Raw genomic sequence first — 20,576 nt, forward strand, 5'->3', positions numbered from 1 at the left:
TAATTATCAATATTTATATATGAATGTTATCGTCAATATTATTATTAATATTATTAATATTACTGATATCATTAGAAATCGATTTTTTTAGATATTTTTATTAATTATTTACAGAGTTATTAATTTAACAACAAAATTGCACGTATACTGTTTGTATTTATATAGATATACAAACGCGCGAACATAGGCGTTCGCGAGAGAGGGGGCTGACGATCACAGCAGCTCGCATTTTGTTGTTAAATTAATAACTCTGTAAATAATTCATAAAAATATCTAAAAATTTGTATAAAACTTCTTTATATACTGCTCAAGAATATTGCCACTGACAAGTTACTCAATTTTTCGACTCTTTTTTCATTTAAAGTTAGACAAATTGAATTTTTCATCGACATTAAACAATCATATAATAAAAATTGAATAATATTAATGAATGAGATTTTTGATAATACTGATGAAATTGCTAGCTAATAATAAAGCTATACAGTTATTAATTTTCAAGTCAATTTATTAATTTTTAAAGAAGTTGTTTCGAGTTATGTGATTAAAAAAAAAGTATTTTTTTCAAAAAAAAAAACGAAATCGTTATTGGCACTCATACGGGGAAATTTACGGGAAATACGGGGACATTTACGGGTTTCACACACAATGTAATCAGTCCTACACATACAACGGTGGCTATGTTTACCGTAAATTTTCTCGTAACCTGCATAAATGTCCCCGTAAATTTCCCCGTATTGAGTGCCAATAGCTTTACCGAAAAAAAAAACTTTGTTTTTATTTTTCATCGCGTCAACTAATTATCATAAAAAAAAATCTATTTGGAGAAAAATATGTATTTTTCAATTCTATCAACGACTGTATCTTTATTTTTTTTTATTTTCAATTTCAATTTTTCTTATTGTCCACCCACAGCATAACATAGCGTTTTCTTGTCTTTGAGCGCTCGACTTGTTATTCCATCCGGACCCTCAATTATTATTATTTATAGGCATACTAATTAATACAACTAAAAGAAAGAAAATGAAAGCTCAATGGGTTATCTGCTTGCATCATGGGTTGATAAAATTTCCTCGCAGAATCGATTGCCTCATGGTTTTTATAATTTCTATAATTTCTAATCAAAAGAAATTATTTGAAATTTCAAACATTTCATTGATTGTGAAGATTTCTCAGAGATTTCACGTTCATTTCTCACAATCATAAAAATTATTGATTTCTCGTATTAATAAAAATAAAAAGAACTTTTTTTTTATTTTTATCGTGAAAAAACACACCTATATGAAGTTAACATCAAAATAAGTTTTTTGTGAATTCTGTTAAATTTGACAGATGTTATAGTAACAATTGATGAATTTTAAAAAAGATGTCAAATGATTTTTGACTGAGCGGACAAAAAATTACCTAAATCGATAGCTTCACGTAAAGATTCATTTCTAAAAACATATTGTTTATTAATCTTATTCAAAATAGAGAATTATTTATAAATGTATGTATATACTTTATTTAAATTTAAAGAAAAAGTTAGAAAATTTACAAATTGATATAGCTTTAGCTAACAAAATAGAGTTCAATATTCTCAGAATAGAGAGTTCAATGCTCCCGAGGGAGGTCTCATATAAGTTGTTGGACTGGGAATGCCATTCACTTCCGCGTAACCGGGGAATATATATCCAAACAGACATCAACATGAGCTCCTACCACCGGAGCAAACTATCTCTTTGTTGATCACAACCGATGCCGTTGTCTGTGCCTTTTCTCCCTTCTACTCTTTGGTTCTCGAATGCGATCGGAATGTAAAAAATACTTAAGTGGGAGCTGAGTTACCTTGCTATTACTTTAGTACCTCGCTCACTAAGCAGCAAGCTTTATTAGTGGGCGTCATCATCGATGAAATTTTTATTTTCCTGAGTTCGAGAATCAGGCCACAAAGGTAATGACACACTGACCTTGATATACACGCGACAGCACTCGGAGTAAGGAAAGAGTGACGGAAGAATTTTTATGACCATCTCTTCAGGCCTACAAAAAAGAGGGGAAGGACAATGGTAGTGTCGAAGTTATTTCCTACTTCTTGTAATCTACTGACCCAGTTTCATTCTTCCACCGACATTTTTTCTACCTTTATGATCTTTTATTAATAAATAAATGAATATCAAAATGAAAAAAAAATTAAATTAAATTAATTAACCATACTTAATGACAATAATAATGCAGGTTCTAGTATAGCGATAAATGAAATATTTGAAAATAAAAAAAATTAAATTACAAGAATTTTTAAATATTCAATAAATATATATATATTAAAATAATACAATAATTTAAAAATAAATAACCAAACAATTTCAATGACGTTGGAATTTCATTTGAAACATAACTTTTTTTTACTTTATAGATCTGGATAGAAATAAGGATCAGTATTGTATTCTGGTGGCAAATTTCTGAAAGGTTGATTAATTTCTTCTTGTATTCGATGCCAGTGATCATGATGGACTTCTGGCTTTAAAATTCCATAGCTCACTCGTGCTGGATACTGTGGACGTGGTGATGTCAACAATGATTTAAGGGCAATCGATCCTGATAATAGTAATGATAACATTCCAGCTGTTAGCCCTTTTAATCCCACAATAGCTATAATAGTTATAATAATAGGAAAGATGATTGAAGTCTTCAATTTAAGAGCCAACAGTAGTGGAAGAAAGATTTTTTTTATTTTTGTCCTGGCTGAAACAATTAATTATATCATTTTCAATCATTAAAAATATTCAATCAAAATTTATTCATTTATTCGATATAAAATTGAATATTTTCATATTAAAAAATGAAAGAAAGAAAATTTATAAAAATTGCAACAGGTTATTTGTTTTACATTTTTCGATCAACACGACACTCTCGTTCAAGGACACACGTCAAGCATCGCTTAATTAAATTCAATGTTATTTATTTGTTTCCCCTGCAACCCATATAAAATGGTTGTTCTACAAACCTAGAATTTTTATCGATATCTATGACTCTTTCTCCGTGTCATAAATGATTTCTATCTGTAGTTTCTATATATATATATATATACGTATAGTATATACATACTCCTTTCATTTCGTCACACAATCATAAAAAATCCATGTGGTATAATGTCCAAAATTCTTTTCAAATTTAATATACTCTCTATGTATTCTAATGATTCTTTTTGAATAAAATTTAAAGTTCGTATTTTTTATTTGAATTTGTAATTTATAAAAAATCAAACAATTAAATGTTATTTTATGGGTTCAATTAGGAACGAATATTATTTAAATATTATCCAAAGATGCGTAAAAAAGTTTGCCTTCATGAAAAGCAGTTACTTAACCTACTTATCGTCCAATAACAGTTTCATGTAGTTAACCTCCTTTTTGCTTATTGGCGGCTCGTCATCAGCTTATAGACTATATAAGAATTTGCCATGGTGACGCTTCTCTTATTTCAAGTTGAGATGTCGAATAAGAAGTTGATTCATATTCAACCATAAATAAAGTTCATCAAACATTTGAGTATCATATTATACTTGGAATTCGTTGTAATTCTAATTGATATATTAGGTTTTTTTTATTCTTTATTTTTAATCATGCTATAGATTATTCATTTTTTCAAAGCGATTGAATAATAAACGGTACCGTTTATGGTGAAAAAAAATTTTTTTAATCAATTTGTTATGTATATATACATTAATTATTTGTATATAAATACATAATTTTTTGGTTGATCTATTGTTATAATCCTGTATTCATAAAATTATGTGTTCAACTTGAATTTCATTTCGAGAATTAGCATGATCATTTATGTTTGGGATACTTCATAATTTTTCGATAATACATCTATGTATAATTAATTATATACATAGTATATAATTTCTATATAATAATATGATCTGCAGAAAATTTTGTTTAAAATTATCTTTATCGTGAAATAATAATGATTAGCAATAGTTATCTGTATTTTCTCCGTTTTTTATACTGATAGCCTAAATAGAAAAAAAAATTATCTAGATATGAGCGAAGGCTATTGTGGCAGTCATATGGCAGTCAGTGATGCAGTGCCGTAACAAGGAATTTTTGTGCCGTGGGCAAAATTATATTTTGCGCCCTATTTTTATTGATATAATATATAAAAAAGACATCATTTGTTAGGTGTATTTAACAATAATAAATATAACAAGCAAAACTGCCAGAATATATTGAAATTATTTTTTTTTTTTTACATAAAAATTGTTGTGAATAATAATATTAAAGACAAAATATTTTAAAAGTGATATAGATGAAGAATGAATCATTACAAAACCAAAACGGTTTTTGTCTTCTGGCGTTGTCACTGAAAAATTCATCTATGATATTATCGAAGTCTATTGAAGATACAATCAATTTGGCTCAATGATTTTATTTTATTATAAAAATATTGCAGAGAAATTAATCTAGATTATGAAATGATTTATTTGGTTACATCCATTCCTTAGCAACAGTTGCCAATAGCTTTTTGATTAATAAATTATGGCAAAGGTTTCTAAGGAAAGGATGTAACCAAATAAATTAATTTGAAATCTAGATTAATTTCTCAGCAATATTTTTTATATTAAATAAAAACTTCTGTGTCAAATGGCTGAGGAATAAATCTAAACTAATAGTCATTTTATTTTGTTTCATTCTTTCCCTTAGAAACATTTGCCATAATTAATTCATTGAAAAGCTTTTGACAAATATTGCTGAAGAAAGGATGTAACTAAATAAATTAATTGAAAATCCAGATCAATTCCTCAGCCATTTAGCACAATAGGTTTAATTTAATATAGAAAATATTGCTGAGAATTAATTTAGACTGAGAATTAATTTATTTGGTTACATTATTCCCTTAGCAACATTTGCCAATAGCTTTTCAATGAAATAATTACGGCAAAATTAGCTGCGGAAAGTATGTCACCAAATAAGTTAATTCATAATCTAGATTATTTCCCCAGCATTATTTTATATATCAAATCAAAATTATTGTGTCAAATGGCTGTGGAATTAATCTAGATTATAAATCATTTTATTTGGTTACATCCTTTCCTTAGCAACATTTGCCAACAGCTTTTTCAGTAATCAATTGTGAGAAATGTTAATAAGAAAAGGATGTGACCAAATAAATAAATTCGTAATCTGAATTAATTTCTTAGCCACATCATCTAAATTTATGTCAATAAAAAAATGATAGGCAAACCTTTAGCATATAGTCAATACAAGTAGAATAAAAATCGGTCCATTATTTTAACTTGCGTTCGTGATTAAGTCGGTTAAAATACGATGTTAGTAATAGGTAAAATTAGGTAGAATTTTAGAGTATAGAGGATCGTGTGTTGGCCGTTGTCAGATGAAACAGAAAAAAAATTTCAATCGAAATTATTAAGTATTTTTTATTTTACGTTTTATTTTGCATTTTAAATATTGTTTTAGGACGAGTGTCTCTAAACGAAAAATAACAATTATAAGGACGATTATCTTCAAATTTAGAAAGACAATCATGTTTATGTAATATCCGAATGATCATAAATGACAGTAGTCAATTTATTTCCTGAAAATATAATTTTTTTTTTTTTAATTGTTTTAAAAAAAATATTTTTTTTCTCGTAACGCGCCTCTAAGTGCGCCCCCCATTACACTGCGCCCTGGGCAGTTGCCCCTCTTGCCCACCCCTTGTTACGGCACTGCAGTGATGAAAAAGTGGAAGTCGACAGTTTGGCAGTTATGGTGTCACTTAAAACCACAATAAATAGACAGTAAAAAAATAATGTAAAATAAATGTTGAAAACTCCCTGGTAGAATTCTGTCCAGTTTGGTGAGATTGAATCTCGTGACTAGCTATTTGTGATAGCTAAAAAATGTATACAGTTTCGATGGACAATAACTGGCCAGTGAATATCTATTTTACCTACAAATTAAATATATAATTTTTATAAAAACAAAATCAGATCAATCATAATTTTTTCATACAAATTTTATAATAAAATATAATATGAACAGAAGCAAAAATACTTTGCGTATTGAAAGACATCGCACGTTAAACGAAATCCGAGATTGGTAGAGTTCCGTCTATAGTTCGGTTAGATTGAATCTTGTAACTAGCTATTAACAAGCTATAAAATGTATACTAGAAAAAAGGATTTGTTGCCAGAAAATAATTAAACAATAAACGATTCAAAATAAAAAAAAAGACCTGGTAACGTTTGTTAGGGCATGTGGCCCGCGTTACCCGTTGAAAATATTGAAAACTTTCAATACTCCGGCTAGGGCCATGGTTATCTTAATTTTTCAGATATAATAAAATTATGGTTTTTAAATAATTTTATGGTTTATTAAAATAAATTTTTATGTTTACTGTTTTTTTTTTCAAAAAATTGAATAGAAAAAACTCACAATGCGGGCGATGGAGTTTTTTGAGACGCAAAATATAAATCTATTACGGAGTCTCTACTCCAATTTTATTTTGAGTTATTCAATATCTAATTTTTTTATATTTGTTTAAAACCGTTATAACTTTATTGGGATAATAAAGATAGACCCCAGGTAGGAATTCTCGGGCTTGACGACCGTGTCAGGCTTGTGCAAGGGCTGTGTATCAAGCCTTGGTAGCCATAGCGGAAAAAACCCACAATGTGGGCGATAGAGTTTTTTGAGACTCAAAATTAGAGCCTATTACGAAGTCTTCAATTCAATTCTACACGGAAAAAAATTTATAGTTTTTATTACTATACTTATAGTAAATTCGGACAGCGACAAAAGTATGGTTGAATTTACTATACCGTATAGTAATAAAAACTATAAATACAATTTTGGTCACTATACCAGTATAGTAATACTTACTATACTGGTATAGTATATACATGAAAAACGTTAAAAAGTACAGTTACTATTACTATACTGTATCGTAAATATTACCATACTGTATGGTAAATATTATTGTACTGTATTGTAATCATTATTATACTGGTACAGTTCTTTATTTATATGAATAAATTTATTTAATAAAAAAGAAAATTTTTACCAAATAAATCATTTGAATAAGTTGCTTAAAGAAAACAAAAAATAAATTTAAGGCAAGACATTCAAAAATATTTAATAAAATTTAAATTTATTTATAATAAAAAATAAAAAAAAACTATAACGAATAATTACTCGAATTTGTAGTTTTTTTTTTTTTTCTTCAATTTTCTTAGTTTTATTTATAATTTAGCTCAATTTATTATTTGATTACGTAAAAAATTACAAGTGAATTTAGAATTCCGTGTCTCAAAAATTCAACAATATTATTTCATATAAAAACACTTTGTAAATAGGAGAAATTGTTCAAGTGGGCTGAATTAAATTGCAATAAAATATATTGGTCACATCGTAGTTTTGAAAGACATCGACTGAGTGATCATGACACTGATCAACATGTTGAAAATATAAATAGCCATATATAAAATCTGTTTCAATAAAAAATTTATCAATATAGATACTGATAAATTAGAAGAGGATAGCTCTGATGAAAGATGTGCTGAATCATTAGAAAATTTTCTATTTAGATTTAGATAAACAAGCAACCTTATTCGTTTCTAAATTATATAATCTTTATGAATTACCACGAGTCAAAATTACTGAAATTATTATTGAAGTGAAAAAATTATTAAAACTGGAAGCTACTAATATTTGAAATCAGTTAACTAATGAAATATCAAAAACTGATTCTCTATGGAAAAAAAAATTTAAAATTTATATATTTTTTGACGTATATCTGAATTACTCAATTACAAAAAAATAAAATAAATCATTTCCGTGCTGGAGGCAATAACTTCTGAATTTATTAACAATATTCATGACAATTGGTTTATTCACCACTGGACAAATTTGAAACTGAACAACGTGCTTTTGAATTTCGTGAACAAAATAATATATAAGTATTTTCCTCGTAAGGATTTCGTTTCAATTATTCCATCAGAAAAAGGACCATGTTTTTATTTGGTATACATTGTATATCATATTAAAAATTGAAAATAAAATTTGTATTGTAGTAAAAAAAATCAATTGATATTGAATGAGATGAAATTAAATGAGATTTTGTCAGGTAATGCAGTTATTACGTACGTAATAACCGTAAACAATCAGAAAAATTTTATACCTAAGCTGTAGTTATACTTGTATAAAATGTATAGTTTTTTAATGAATATTTTTTATTTTAAAAAGTAAATAAAAAATATATATTTTTTAGATTTGATTTAAAAATTTATCAAATCCCATATATTATTAACATTGTTTTTTCTGAATATTAATATTTATTGAATTTTATCTTCATTATTATTTAACTATTAATATTGATTATAAATTTTTTTTTTTTCAATCAACTATAATGTTTTACTTAGTTAAAATATTTTTTTATTTTTTAATTAATTTTTTTAAAAAAAAAACATAAATTTACTATACTGTATGGTAAAATATACTATAAGTACAGTTAAATTTACTATACCAGTATAGTAAATCTGTATAAAATTTTCTTTTTGTTTTACTATACCGGTATAGTTTTAATTACCATACCAGTATAGTAACCTTAACTATACTTTCTAGTAAATCTAATTATACTTTTGCCATTGTCCAACTTTACTATAAGTATAGTAAATTTAATCATAAAACATAGTAATAAAAACTATAAATTTTTTTCCGTGTACGTTGAGTTATTTATTGCCTAATTTTTCAAAATTGTTAAAAAAATTAGAGATGCCGCGATAATCGATATTATCGCAAGACGATACGATAATCCGATTTTTTGTCGAATTTTTAGACGATACAATACAATAATCAGCCAATTATCGTATCGTATCGCGGCATCTCTAAAAAAATTGATTAAAAATGCTATAACTATTTGAAATTGCGCCCTGTAGAAAAATGGCACTATCACAACTGATAAGGGCCAAAAATTGAAAATAAATATGATGATTGCTTTTGGGAAAAAAATGGAACCTAATGGGCTTCATAGAAGCCAATTCGATTGATAACTTTTATTTTTATCGCGAAATAACAAAAAGTCACACGAAAAGTGAAAACATAAGTGTCCTACGGAACACTAATAATCATAAATTCTACCGACATTGCCAAAGTTATATTATCATTGCCCAACAAAAATTTAAATGGACTAGACAATTTATCATCAAACATAATTAAAATATGTCCTGATGCATTATTGTGTCCTTTAGAATATATATTCAATCTTGCCATCAATCAAGGAGTATACCCCAGTTGTTTTAAAAATTCACTTGTTATACCACTACCTAAATAGGGTGACCAACAACTGATAGCAAATAATAGGTAAATATCAATCTTACCAGTATGTTCAAAAATATTTGAGAAGTTACTTTACAACATAATTTTCTCACATTTTAGCCAATATTTATCAAAAACACAACATGGGTTCACCCTGCGCCGTAGTACCTGTTCCAACTTTGTGGAATTTACTGAGTTTGTAATGTCTAGAGTCAGGAATAAATATCAGGTATACGTGATCTACACTGATATGTCAAAAGCTTTTAATAAGTTAGATTGGCTCATTTTAATTCGCAAACTTATGTACATTCAATTTCCAAATGGTATAATCAAACTAATCTGGTCTTACTTAAACGAACGTAAATGCTTTGTAAACGTAAATGGTACATTGTCATTTTCATAAACGCCTTCGTCTGGAGTTCCACAAGGTTCGAACCTAGGTCCTCTGTTATTTAATATATATATAAATAATCTAGCTGAATATGTAAACTGTTATTCATTGATGTATGCCGATGATGTTAAATTATTCATGACTATAAATAATGTTAATGACTGCCATTACCTTCAATATAATATTAATAAATTTTCATATTGTTGTGATCAAAATAAATTAACAGTCAACACAAGTAAATGCTATATAGTAAATTATGTTAGAACAAGAAAAGTTATCAAATACAATTATAATATCAATAACACAATTATAAATAATGTTAATGAGACCACAGATTTAGGGGTAATATTTGATAATAAACTGCTGTTTGACAGACATATTGAATACACCGTTAAAAGAGCAATGTGTGCTTTGTCATTTATCATAAAAATAACACAAAACTTCACAAAAATGTCAATAATTGACATGTTATATTGCTCCCTGGTCAGGAGTAAAATCTAATACTGTCTTAACACTTACTTGATTAGAAATAAAAAACAATTAAAACTCATCAACTCAGTACAACGTAGGTATCTCAAGCAATTGTTATTTAAGAAAGAAGGTGTCTACCCACCAAATGGTATTGATGATGAAATTCTTATTAATAAAACTGGAATTACTCCATTAGCATTAAGACGTGAGGCAGCAATGCTGATGTTCTTCATCAAACTTTTAAATGGCCTGATAGACTGTCCTGAACTAATTACTAATATTAAAATTGTGACTACAGCCAGAAATTTACGATCTACAACACCATTTGTTTTAGCCTCACCTCTTAATACTGTCCAATCATCATTACCAATGAAAAATATTGTTAACTTAATGAACAAAGTGTGTAATAAAACAAACTTATTAGACAGAGTATGTGAGTTTAATAATGTACAATACAAATACTTGCTCAAATGCATACGCATATCACACCAATAGTTAAATCATATAAGATAAGAGGAAAAAAAAAAAATAATAATAAATAAAAAAAATATATTATGTTAACTTTAATTAATTATTTTTAAGTACAATTTGTTAAATTTATATACATAAATTATATAAATTTTACCCTACAACCCTGTTACTGGTCTTGTACTGTTGGGTTGAAGAAAATAAATTAATAAAGAAATAAATGAATTCTTTTTTTATTTGTTTCTTATCTATTTCTAAGAAAATAGCAAAGGCTATAATTTGCATCAATAAAATAAAAAAATTATACCTCAATAACAATAACATAAATTGTAAAGTAAAATCATGTAGCTCATGTCTTTCTCATCAAAAATATTCACATCAAAAATAATAGGCACCATGCAATTGTTGATAAATAATTTTCGTTCAACAATTTTTTTTCTATCTATTGTCTGCCATTGCCTGCTAATAAATTCTGTTATTATCGGTACATAAATAAATTAGCAAACGTCTTTTTCTTTGAGAAAACAAAAAGAATATGTACTTCTATAAAAAATCAAAAAGAAATAGCTTACTCCAAATTTAATATCGTGTTATTATTATTGATGTACGAATCCCGATTTCATGAGTGAAAATTAACTTCTGCTATTTTCTTGAAAATAGATAAGCTTGTAATTTAAAAAATCCCACGCGTTTGTATATAAACATTTTGGAGTAAATATACATATATTTTTTTTTCGTTGTTTATAGGGAAAAAATTCAATGTTTGTAGAACAAATTAGTACAAAATATTCTGATCATTTAAGATCTAATGATTCCAAGTTACCCTAGCAAAAATGCCGATAGTCGGATTGTGCACTGATCTCATACAAAAACGACACAAAACCGACACACGACTATAAGAATTTCTAAGTCACAAAAATAAATAGTAAGAAGCATTTAAAAAATAAAATATTATGTCTAAAAATTTCTAAATAATATTTTTATAATTTAAGACACATTAGAATTTTTTTTAAATAATTTTTTTATTGAAAAAACTCAATTCTGTTTATGTATTAACAGTGAGGTTAGCTGTCAGAATCATCTATACACGACTGTGAGATTTAACAATTCTCACACAATTCCAACACAATTCCGACACACCACTGTGAGAATTGTAAATCCGACACGATTCCGACACAAATCCGACAGTATATTTTTATTTTGTATTTAATATAAAAAAAGAGCATTTTATTAATAAAAATTTTTGTTCAATATTAAAGTTATAATATTTTAATAATTTTAGGCATATTAGATTTTTTTTTTTTGAATAAATTTTGATAAAAAAAATAATTGGAACCGTCTGTGAGAATTTGCGATTTGCAAAAATTTTTGTTTAATAATAAAATTATAATCTTTTAATAATTATAGGCATATTAGATTTTTTTTAAATTATTTTATTAGAGAATTATCACTTTTGGTTTTTTATGAGGTTAATTGTGTCGGATTTACAATTATTCTCACAGTCGTGTGTCGGAATTGTGTGAGAATTGTAAAATCTCACAGTCGTGTACAGATGATTCTGACAGCTAACCTCGCTTATAATACATAAACAGAATTAAGTTTTTTCAATAAAAAAATTATTTTAAAAAAATTCTAATGTGTCTTAAATTATAAGAATATTATTTAGAAATTTTTAGACATACTATTTTATTTTTTAAATGCTTTTTACTCTTTGTTTTTGTGACTTAGAAATTCTTATAGTCGTGTGTCGGTTTTGTGTCGTTTTTGTATGAGATCAGTGCACAAACTGACTGTCGGATTGGTGTCGGATCGGTGTCGCCATTTTCGCTAGGGTAATGAAAAAAAATATGAATGTTAATCTTTTTTCACTCATTAATTTCAAGGTAAAAAAATTAATAATTGTAGTACCAATTAAAACAATCCAAAAGTCTTCCAATGATTATTTTATAAAACTTTCGCGACTGCAGATAACATGGCTTACATGAAAATTAATCTATTTTTTTTTCTTTATATTTCTTTAATTATTATTTGTTTAATTTTTTTATGGTTAACAAATCTATCGAATCATAATAAAGAATTTGTAGGTTATATTCATTAACATTTTTTTACAGATAAAACGATAATATGATTTACATATGCCACAGTCGGGGTGATACACTCGCTTCTAAAAACTAAGTTCAGATAGGTAGCTAGGTAAATAGGTTCGATCCCGGAATTTTAGTTGCTAAAATTGAGCGACATTTAATTTAATATAATGGTTAAGTCGTTTAAATTGAGGACAATATTGATTGAATTAATAGAAAATTGTTTTTATACAAAAGAAAAATGAATTAATTCAAAAAAATTATGAATCAATTTAAAACAAAAAGCGATCTAGTAAAGACACAAGTTGCTAAAATTAAGCGACACTTAATTCTAATGTGTAAAAGATCCAAGACGATAGTTGCTAAAATTGAGCGACATTTCATTTAATTTAATGGTTAAGTCGTTTAATTTAGGGAAGTTATAGATCAAATTAATAGAAAATTGTTTTTATTTTTGATTAAAAGAAATGAAAATAAAAAAAAAAAATTTTTTTATTATTTTCCCTTTTTTTTCAGGACTTATTGAATTTTACACTTGAAGAATTAATTGTAATTTTTTTTTTTTTTTTTTTTGTCCTAACCGAGCTTCGAACCTCTGCCTAATCTAAACCTATCCGAACCTATACTTTTAATAGCCAGTGCGTTACCCCCTGAACCATCGCGCGTTAACGTATCAGAGACAAAATTATGAAGTCTTTGTATCAAAAGTTTCATCATATCCCGATAAGCTGGTTGGTTTTATTTTCGTTACATGTAATTGTTTGAATTTTTATTAATACATTTTTCTGTCACTTTATTTAACTGGCTTAAAGAGAAACAAAAAAAGTACCCATCTTACTATAGGCTTTTCGTTATTTTATTTCAGATGTCTCCTTAAAATATTCCATACATATATTGTGAAATTTTTTTTTTTAAAAAACCAGTTGAATATTTATATGAAAAAATAGAGTATTAATAAAACTTTAAACAATTACATGTAACGAAAATAAAACCAACCAGCTTATCAGGATGTGATGAAACTTTTGATAGAAGGACTTCGTAATTTTGTCTCTGATACGTTAACACGCGATGGTTCAGGGGGTAACGCACTGGCTTTTAAAAGTATAGGTTTGGATAGGTTTAGATTAGGCAGAGGTTCGAAGCTTGGTTAGGACAAAAAAAAAAAAAAAAAAAAATTACAATTAATTCTTCAAGTGTAAAATTCAATAAGTCCTGAAAAAAAAGGAAAAATAAAAAAAAAAAATTTTTTTTTTTTATTTTCATTTCTTCTAATCAAAAATAAAAACAATTTTCCATTATTGAATCTATAACTTCCTCAAATTAAACGACTTAACCATTAAATTAAATGAAATGTCGCTCAATTTTAGCAACTATCGTCTTGATTAGATCGCTTTTCTGCTTTAAATTGATTCATAATTTTTTGAAATTAATCGATAATTTCCTCAAGTTAAACGACTTACACATTGAATTAAATTGAATGTCGCTTAATTTTAGCAACTTGTGTCTTTACTAGATCGCTTTTTGTTTTAAATTGATCCATAATTTTTTTGAATCAATTCATTTTTCTTTTGTATAAACACAATTTTCTATTAATTCAATCAATATTGTCCTCAATTTAAACGACTTAACCATTAAATAAAATCAATTGTCACTCAATTTTAGCAACTTTTGTCTTAACTAGACCGCGTATTTGCTTGATTTAAGGGATATTTTTGCTTCCTTTTTAGTAGAGTTTCTCTTAAATTAGTTCTCTTTTCTCTTAAATAAAAAAAAAACAGTCTCAATTTAAAGCAAATAAATTGTTTTAATTAAAAAATATTTTGCTCAAATTGATACATTTTTTTTTTAAATCAAAGCCTGAAACTTTCAAGCAAAATTTTGCTATATTTTAGCAACTTTTTCTCTCAGTGTGTATCGTGTTCTAACGTGATTTTTAATTTGTGCTTGTCTTTAGTATTTTAATTCATAAAAATAAATAGCATGTAAATGATTTGTTAAATAAATAAACGACTAAGGACAAGCAGTAGCTAAGGAAAAGATGGAGCTAAGGAGTTGATGTTGCTAAAAAAATTATGTTTTTAGCAACATTAATTCCTTAGCTACATCTCTTTCTTAGCTACCCGAGTGGAAAAATGTTCAGGATGCCCTATTTGACATCAAACCCTGATCAGAAACGGATCAGGATTCCTTATTCAGGAAACCTGACTCATTCCTGACCCGAACCTGGTCAGGACACCTTACGATTTCCTTAAGTCAGGTAACCTTATCCAATCCTGGAATAATATATAATTTAATTTTTTTTATTCAGTTTTCCTGTTCAGGAAAGGAACAGGAAACCTGAACGTATCCTGAATAAGGTTTCCTGAACAGATTCTGACCAGGATACTATCAGGAAAAATTTATCAAATAAATTAAATTTTTTTATTCAGTTTTCCTGTTGAGGAAAGGAACAGGAAACCTGAACATATCTTGAATAAGGTTTCCTGAACAGATTCTGACCAGGATACTATCAGGAAAAATTTATCAAATAAATTAATTTTTTTTATTCAGTTTTCCTGTTCAGGAAAGGAACAGGAAACCTGAACGTATCCTGAATAAGGTTTCCTGAACAGATTCTGACCAGGATACTATCAGGAAAAATTTATCAAATAAATTAATTTTTTTTATTCAGTTTTTCTGTTCAGGAAAGGAACAGGAAACCTGAACGTATCCTGAATAAGGTTTCCTGAACAGATTCTGGCCAGAATATTATCAGAAAAAATATTTTTTGGATTTAATTTTAATTTTAATTCTAAAACAAAATGTCAAGGGACAATTTAACAAATTGTCATATTTTATTTTAACGTTAAATTTACTTACGTCGCAAATTCTAATTTAAGTTTTTTTTAGTTGATGTAATTTATGAAAGCAAAAAATCACATCCGATCATCGATAGACAGCATGGCCGCGCGTGTTAAGGCCCGTAGTTGTAATCTGAACGATCCGAGTTCGCGTTCCGCTAGTGGTTAGGTAATTTAAGTTATGTTAGGTATATAAAATCTTATCATTCAACCTGTTTCATCATTAACATTGCTATAGTAAATTAGTTAGCCGATTTACAAATTATCAAATAATAAAAATTAATTTTTTTTTAGAATTACTTGATCCGTTTCAGATCAGGAATCCTGTTCCATTCCTGATCAGGTATCCTGGTCAGGTTTCCTGATCCGATTCTGATCAGAATCCTAAAAAAGAGCGTTACATTCTGATCCGTTCCTGAACAGGATTCCTGGTTATATTATAGTCAGGAATCCTGATCCATTCCTGTTCAGGTATCCTGGCTCTAACCCTACAATCTGGCCAGGTTTCCTGATCCGGTTCTGATCAGAATCCTAAAAAAGAGCGTTACATTCTGATCCGTTCCTGAACAGGCTTCCTGATCCGGTTCTGATTTGAAATCAGGTTCCCTGATCCGGTTCTGTTCAGAACCTTAACTAAATTTCCACTCGGGTACTGCTTTTTCTTGCTATTTTATTTTTCTGACAAACGTAGCTAAATAAAGTAATTACTCATCGTCATTAATTTTTCAGCCATATTTCTCAAAAGAAAATAAAAGGATTTTCGCAAATAGTAGAGGATCTCATTTGAATTTCATTATAATTCATTCAGTTTTATCCTTTTCTGAGACATTTGCCGAAACAAATTCAAATAAATCAATTCGATTTCGATTTTTAATATTTGATATTTGATTCTTTAATATGTTTAACTTTTTATTTATATGTCAATTTTTCAATGTATAATTTATCATTAAGAAAACTCATTTCTGTGTTTATTAAAGGTCATTCTTAATAAGGATGAAAATTTTCCACTTTCAACGTTAACGCGCGATGGCTTAGGGGATAGGGTATACTGGTTTAAGAAGATAGGTTTTTTATAGGTTTAGGTAGAGACTAGAGACGTAGGTTTGAATCCCGGTCAGTGCACATATCAACAAAAAAAAAAAAAAATACACAATTGTTTCATCGTGTAAAAATAAAAATAATATTTTTTTCTGTCATATTAAAAAATTTATTTTTACTCTGTCCCGAGTGGAAATTGAATCCGGCTTGGCCGGATCCTGATCCGAATCGGATCCAGATTGCCGGACTTTAATCGGACCTTATTTTTTTTTTCAAAGTTATCTCCGGGTTCAGTCAGGTTTGGCTAAGGCTAACCGGATCCGGCTTTCCTCACTCTTTCCTGATCCGAATCGGATCCAGGTTGCCGGACTTTAATCGGACCTTATTTTTTTTTTCAAAGTTATCTCCGGGTTCAGTCAGGTTTGGCTAAGGCTAACCGGATCTGGCTTTCCTTACTCTTTCCTGATATGAATCGGATCCAGATTGCCGGACTTTAATCGGACTTTATTTTTTTTTTCAAAGTTATCTCCGGGTTCGGTCAGGTTTGGCTAAGGCTAACCGGATCTGGTTTTCCTTACTCTATCCTGATCCGAATCGGATCCGGATTGCCGGAGTTTAATCGGACCTTATTTTTTTTTTCAAAGTTATCTCCGGGTTTAGTCAGGTTTGGCTAAGGCTAACCGGATCCGGTTTTCCTTACTCTATCCTGATCCGAATCGGATCTGGAATGCCGGACTTTAATTGAAGTTTGTTTTTTTTGTCAAAGTTAACTTCCGGATTCGGTAAGGCTTGGCTAAGGTAAGCCGGATCCGGTTTCCCTGATTTGAAAAAGTATTTGAAAAAAAAAAAAAAAAAAATTAATTTCAGAATGTCATTTTATTTTTTGATAATAATAAATACATTGTTGCATATATATAGTATTAATCATATCAAGTTTTTCTATTGTAATTTTGAAATAACTTTCTACACTTGTAAAGGACTTTTGATTTTATCGATTCCACGTACGCCGCCGTGGTCAATAGGATAGAGTTGCCGACTTTGAACAGAATAGCCCCGAGATCGATCCCCGCAAAATCCGGAATTTTAGTTAAGTTTAGGTTGAATTTTCTAAGATAAAAATATTGTTAATAATGATTGTTAAAAAAAATAATTGAAAAAAGCAAATATATTTTTTTTTTAAATCAAAATTTTTTTAAAACAAAATTCAGATCCGGTTTAAATATAAAATCGGATCCGATTTGGATGTAAAATCGGATCCGATTTGAATGTAAAATCGGATCCGTTTTGGATGTAAAATCGGATCCGTTTTGGATGTAAAATCGAATCCGATTTAAATGTAATTTCGGATACATAATTTGGTATCCGATTTAGCCACAGTGTCCTTATTGTAACCAGATCCGGTTCACCGGATCCGATTCGGAGCCTAGCCGGCGTTACATTTTCAGTCCGAATCGGATCCGGCCAGCCTGATCCGATTCGGATATGTAATCAGGTAAACCGGATCCGTCCTGGATCCGAATCGGACTGAAATTTCCACTCGGGGTGCCCCCGTATTATTTCACGTGAAGCTCATTTCATAACAGAGTAAAATTTGGGTTGTGTGCATTTAGGTACACTTTAGCGTTGTAACAGAGTGATTATAAAATGTGATGTTGGCCAACTTGAGTCATATGTTTGAACTATATAACGACTGTCATATACTATAATACGTCAAAATTCCTATTTTTCACGTCTACCTTTAATTATTCAAAAAAAACTAGTGTCCAAACTTTTTTTCTATATAGCTTAAAATTTTTGTCTTTTTTTCATTTCATAATATATCAGTTTTTTAGAACAGTCTCTGTATTTTTTGGTCAAGTTTCTAATCAGGTTTATGTGGAGTGTACTCGGCTGGCCATAAGAGCCTATGTATAACCTCTCGAAAAGTGTCAACTTTATTAATTAATTTAAATAAAACTAGTGTCCAAAAAATTATAAAAAAATTAGGGATCGTGTATTATTATTTAAATAATCTACTGTTGAAATTTCATAACTTCCTTTGTATTTTTACGTTTTGTTTGACATCCCTTAAATTATATCGAGAGACTCAGTAGAGACAGCTCACCTCCATTTTTGAAAACGTGAGTGAGCTTACGTTATCATTTTTAATTTATTCAATATCTTTTTAATTATTTCTTCAAAAAAAAAAAACTTGAAATAGTTTCACTATATATATTGATGCCTCTTTTTCCAATAAGCCTACTCTCACTTTTTTCCATCGAAAAACAAAAAAGATATAAGCCTGGAACAAAATCTTATTAAAAAATAAAACTTCCAAGCCAAAATGTTTACTGGATAGGTCGCGCCGTACACCCCACCTATTCTTTCTCATGAATTTTTCTCTCCATGGATATACGTATGTGTACGCAGCCACATGTGTTGGTTATTCTACCATTGATGGGGGATCTGACCTATATGGGGAGGGTTTGTTTTCCTCCCTTTGTTTTTTTTTCTTTTCTTCAAAGCATACTCGTTTTAATTATTGTATTTAAGGAAATTAGTATTTTATTGTTATTTATTATTTATCACGGTGTTCACGGTTAATTTAAAGTAGACGGATTACAAATATAAATTATTATTAGTTTCAAAAAATCGAGTGAAATAAAAACAAAACATAAATTTACGATTTATTTCCCGGAAAAACCTCAATTTTTAATTAACTGTTTATTTATAATACCTTGTATAATCAAAAGACGTAAAATATCTAAGAAAAACAGTCAAAATTTTGAAGTATAAAGTTGAACAATTTGCAGAATAGAAAAAAAAAAAAATTTCACGATAACGATTTCGATATATGTTGATAGTATTATAATAAAAGCCGCCTAATATTTTTTTTTTTTATCCAGCAAGTTATTCAACTTTATACTTTAAAATTTTGACAATTTTTTGGATTTCTTACACGGAGAGAAATCCGCAGCAAGTATTACTGTAGTGGTATCGTAAAAATCATAGCTGACGCCATTAAAGCGACTAATTCCCACTTATTATAATGATTATTATTATATTTCATCTAGATTTTTTACTGTAGTCTACCGGAATTTTTGGAAGTCTTGATTTGATGGTATACTTTACGCCAGAAATTACTGTAGTGTACAGCAGGTTTTCCCGCCAGATGACACGAATATTTATTGGAAATCAAGTGTGTTCTTCTAAAAAAGTTTATTGTTTTTATTTTAGTTATGAATCTAAATAAAAATGCGGTGTAACACATGAAAATTATAAAATGGGTTATTTTTTGAAAATTAATAAACACGTTACATTTTTATTTTGATGTTTAAACAATAAGGTTTTATTGAATTTTTTGTGTTGTTTTTTTGTTTTGTTTTGATTAAAATTACTGTAGTGTAGTAGGAAATTCTAGTCGATCCTGGTGGCCTCCCCACGCAACTTCTCAATTTCCAGTAGACTACAGTAAAATTTGTTTGATACTCTACAGCATTATTTGCTGCGGATTTCTCTCCGTATACGTCTTTTGATTATACAAGGTATGATAAATAAACGGTTAATTAAAAATTGAGGTTTTTTGGGGACATAATTATACGTAAATTTATGTTTTGTTTATATTTATAGTGTTCTATTGCGTTTATGTGTGGCAAAAAATTTTGAAATAATAGCTATTATTTTTTTATATATTAAATTTTTTATCAGCAGCCGAGAACTTTTAATTATTTTATAAACGGTATTCTTTCACTGCCTTTCGCCTATTTTTTGAATATCTATTTCTCTTTTAGGTTGATTCCAAGTCCCATCGCCGTACCAATATTTATGCCACAAAGGGCCCGTATATTAATAACGCTATTTTTTATTCCCCGTATCCTGAAATTTTTGTGGCGCCACTGATGAAAAAACCAAGTTCTTTAGTAGTATGTGTGTGCGCGGCAACACACTAGCAAACAAAGTTTACGTCGTACGCCAAAACCATGCTTGTGTTCATGTCTGTGTGCCG

At 28.5% G+C, this 20,576-nt stretch overlaps 1 protein-coding gene across 1 annotated transcript in view; it reads right to left on the minus strand.

The window, feature by feature from the left end:
* Positions 1 to 2,358: 2,358 nt before the first annotated feature.
* LOC122859500 overlaps positions 2,359 to 20,576 on the minus strand; it is a 29,414-nt gene continuing 11,196 nt past the window's right edge. Inside the window, exon 2 of the mRNA XM_044163116.1 lies at positions 2,359 to 2,721. Within this exon, the coding sequence (XP_044019051.1) occupies positions 2,387 to 2,721 (335 nt within the window). The 3' untranslated portion in view covers positions 2,359 to 2,386. The remainder of the gene's footprint in view (positions 2,722 to 20,576) is intronic.

Source organism: Aphidius gifuensis, linkage group LG6, assembly GCF_014905175.1.
Source record: "Aphidius gifuensis isolate YNYX2018 linkage group LG6, ASM1490517v1, whole genome shotgun sequence".
Lineage (NCBI taxonomy): Eukaryota > Metazoa > Arthropoda > Insecta > Hymenoptera > Braconidae > Aphidius > Aphidius gifuensis.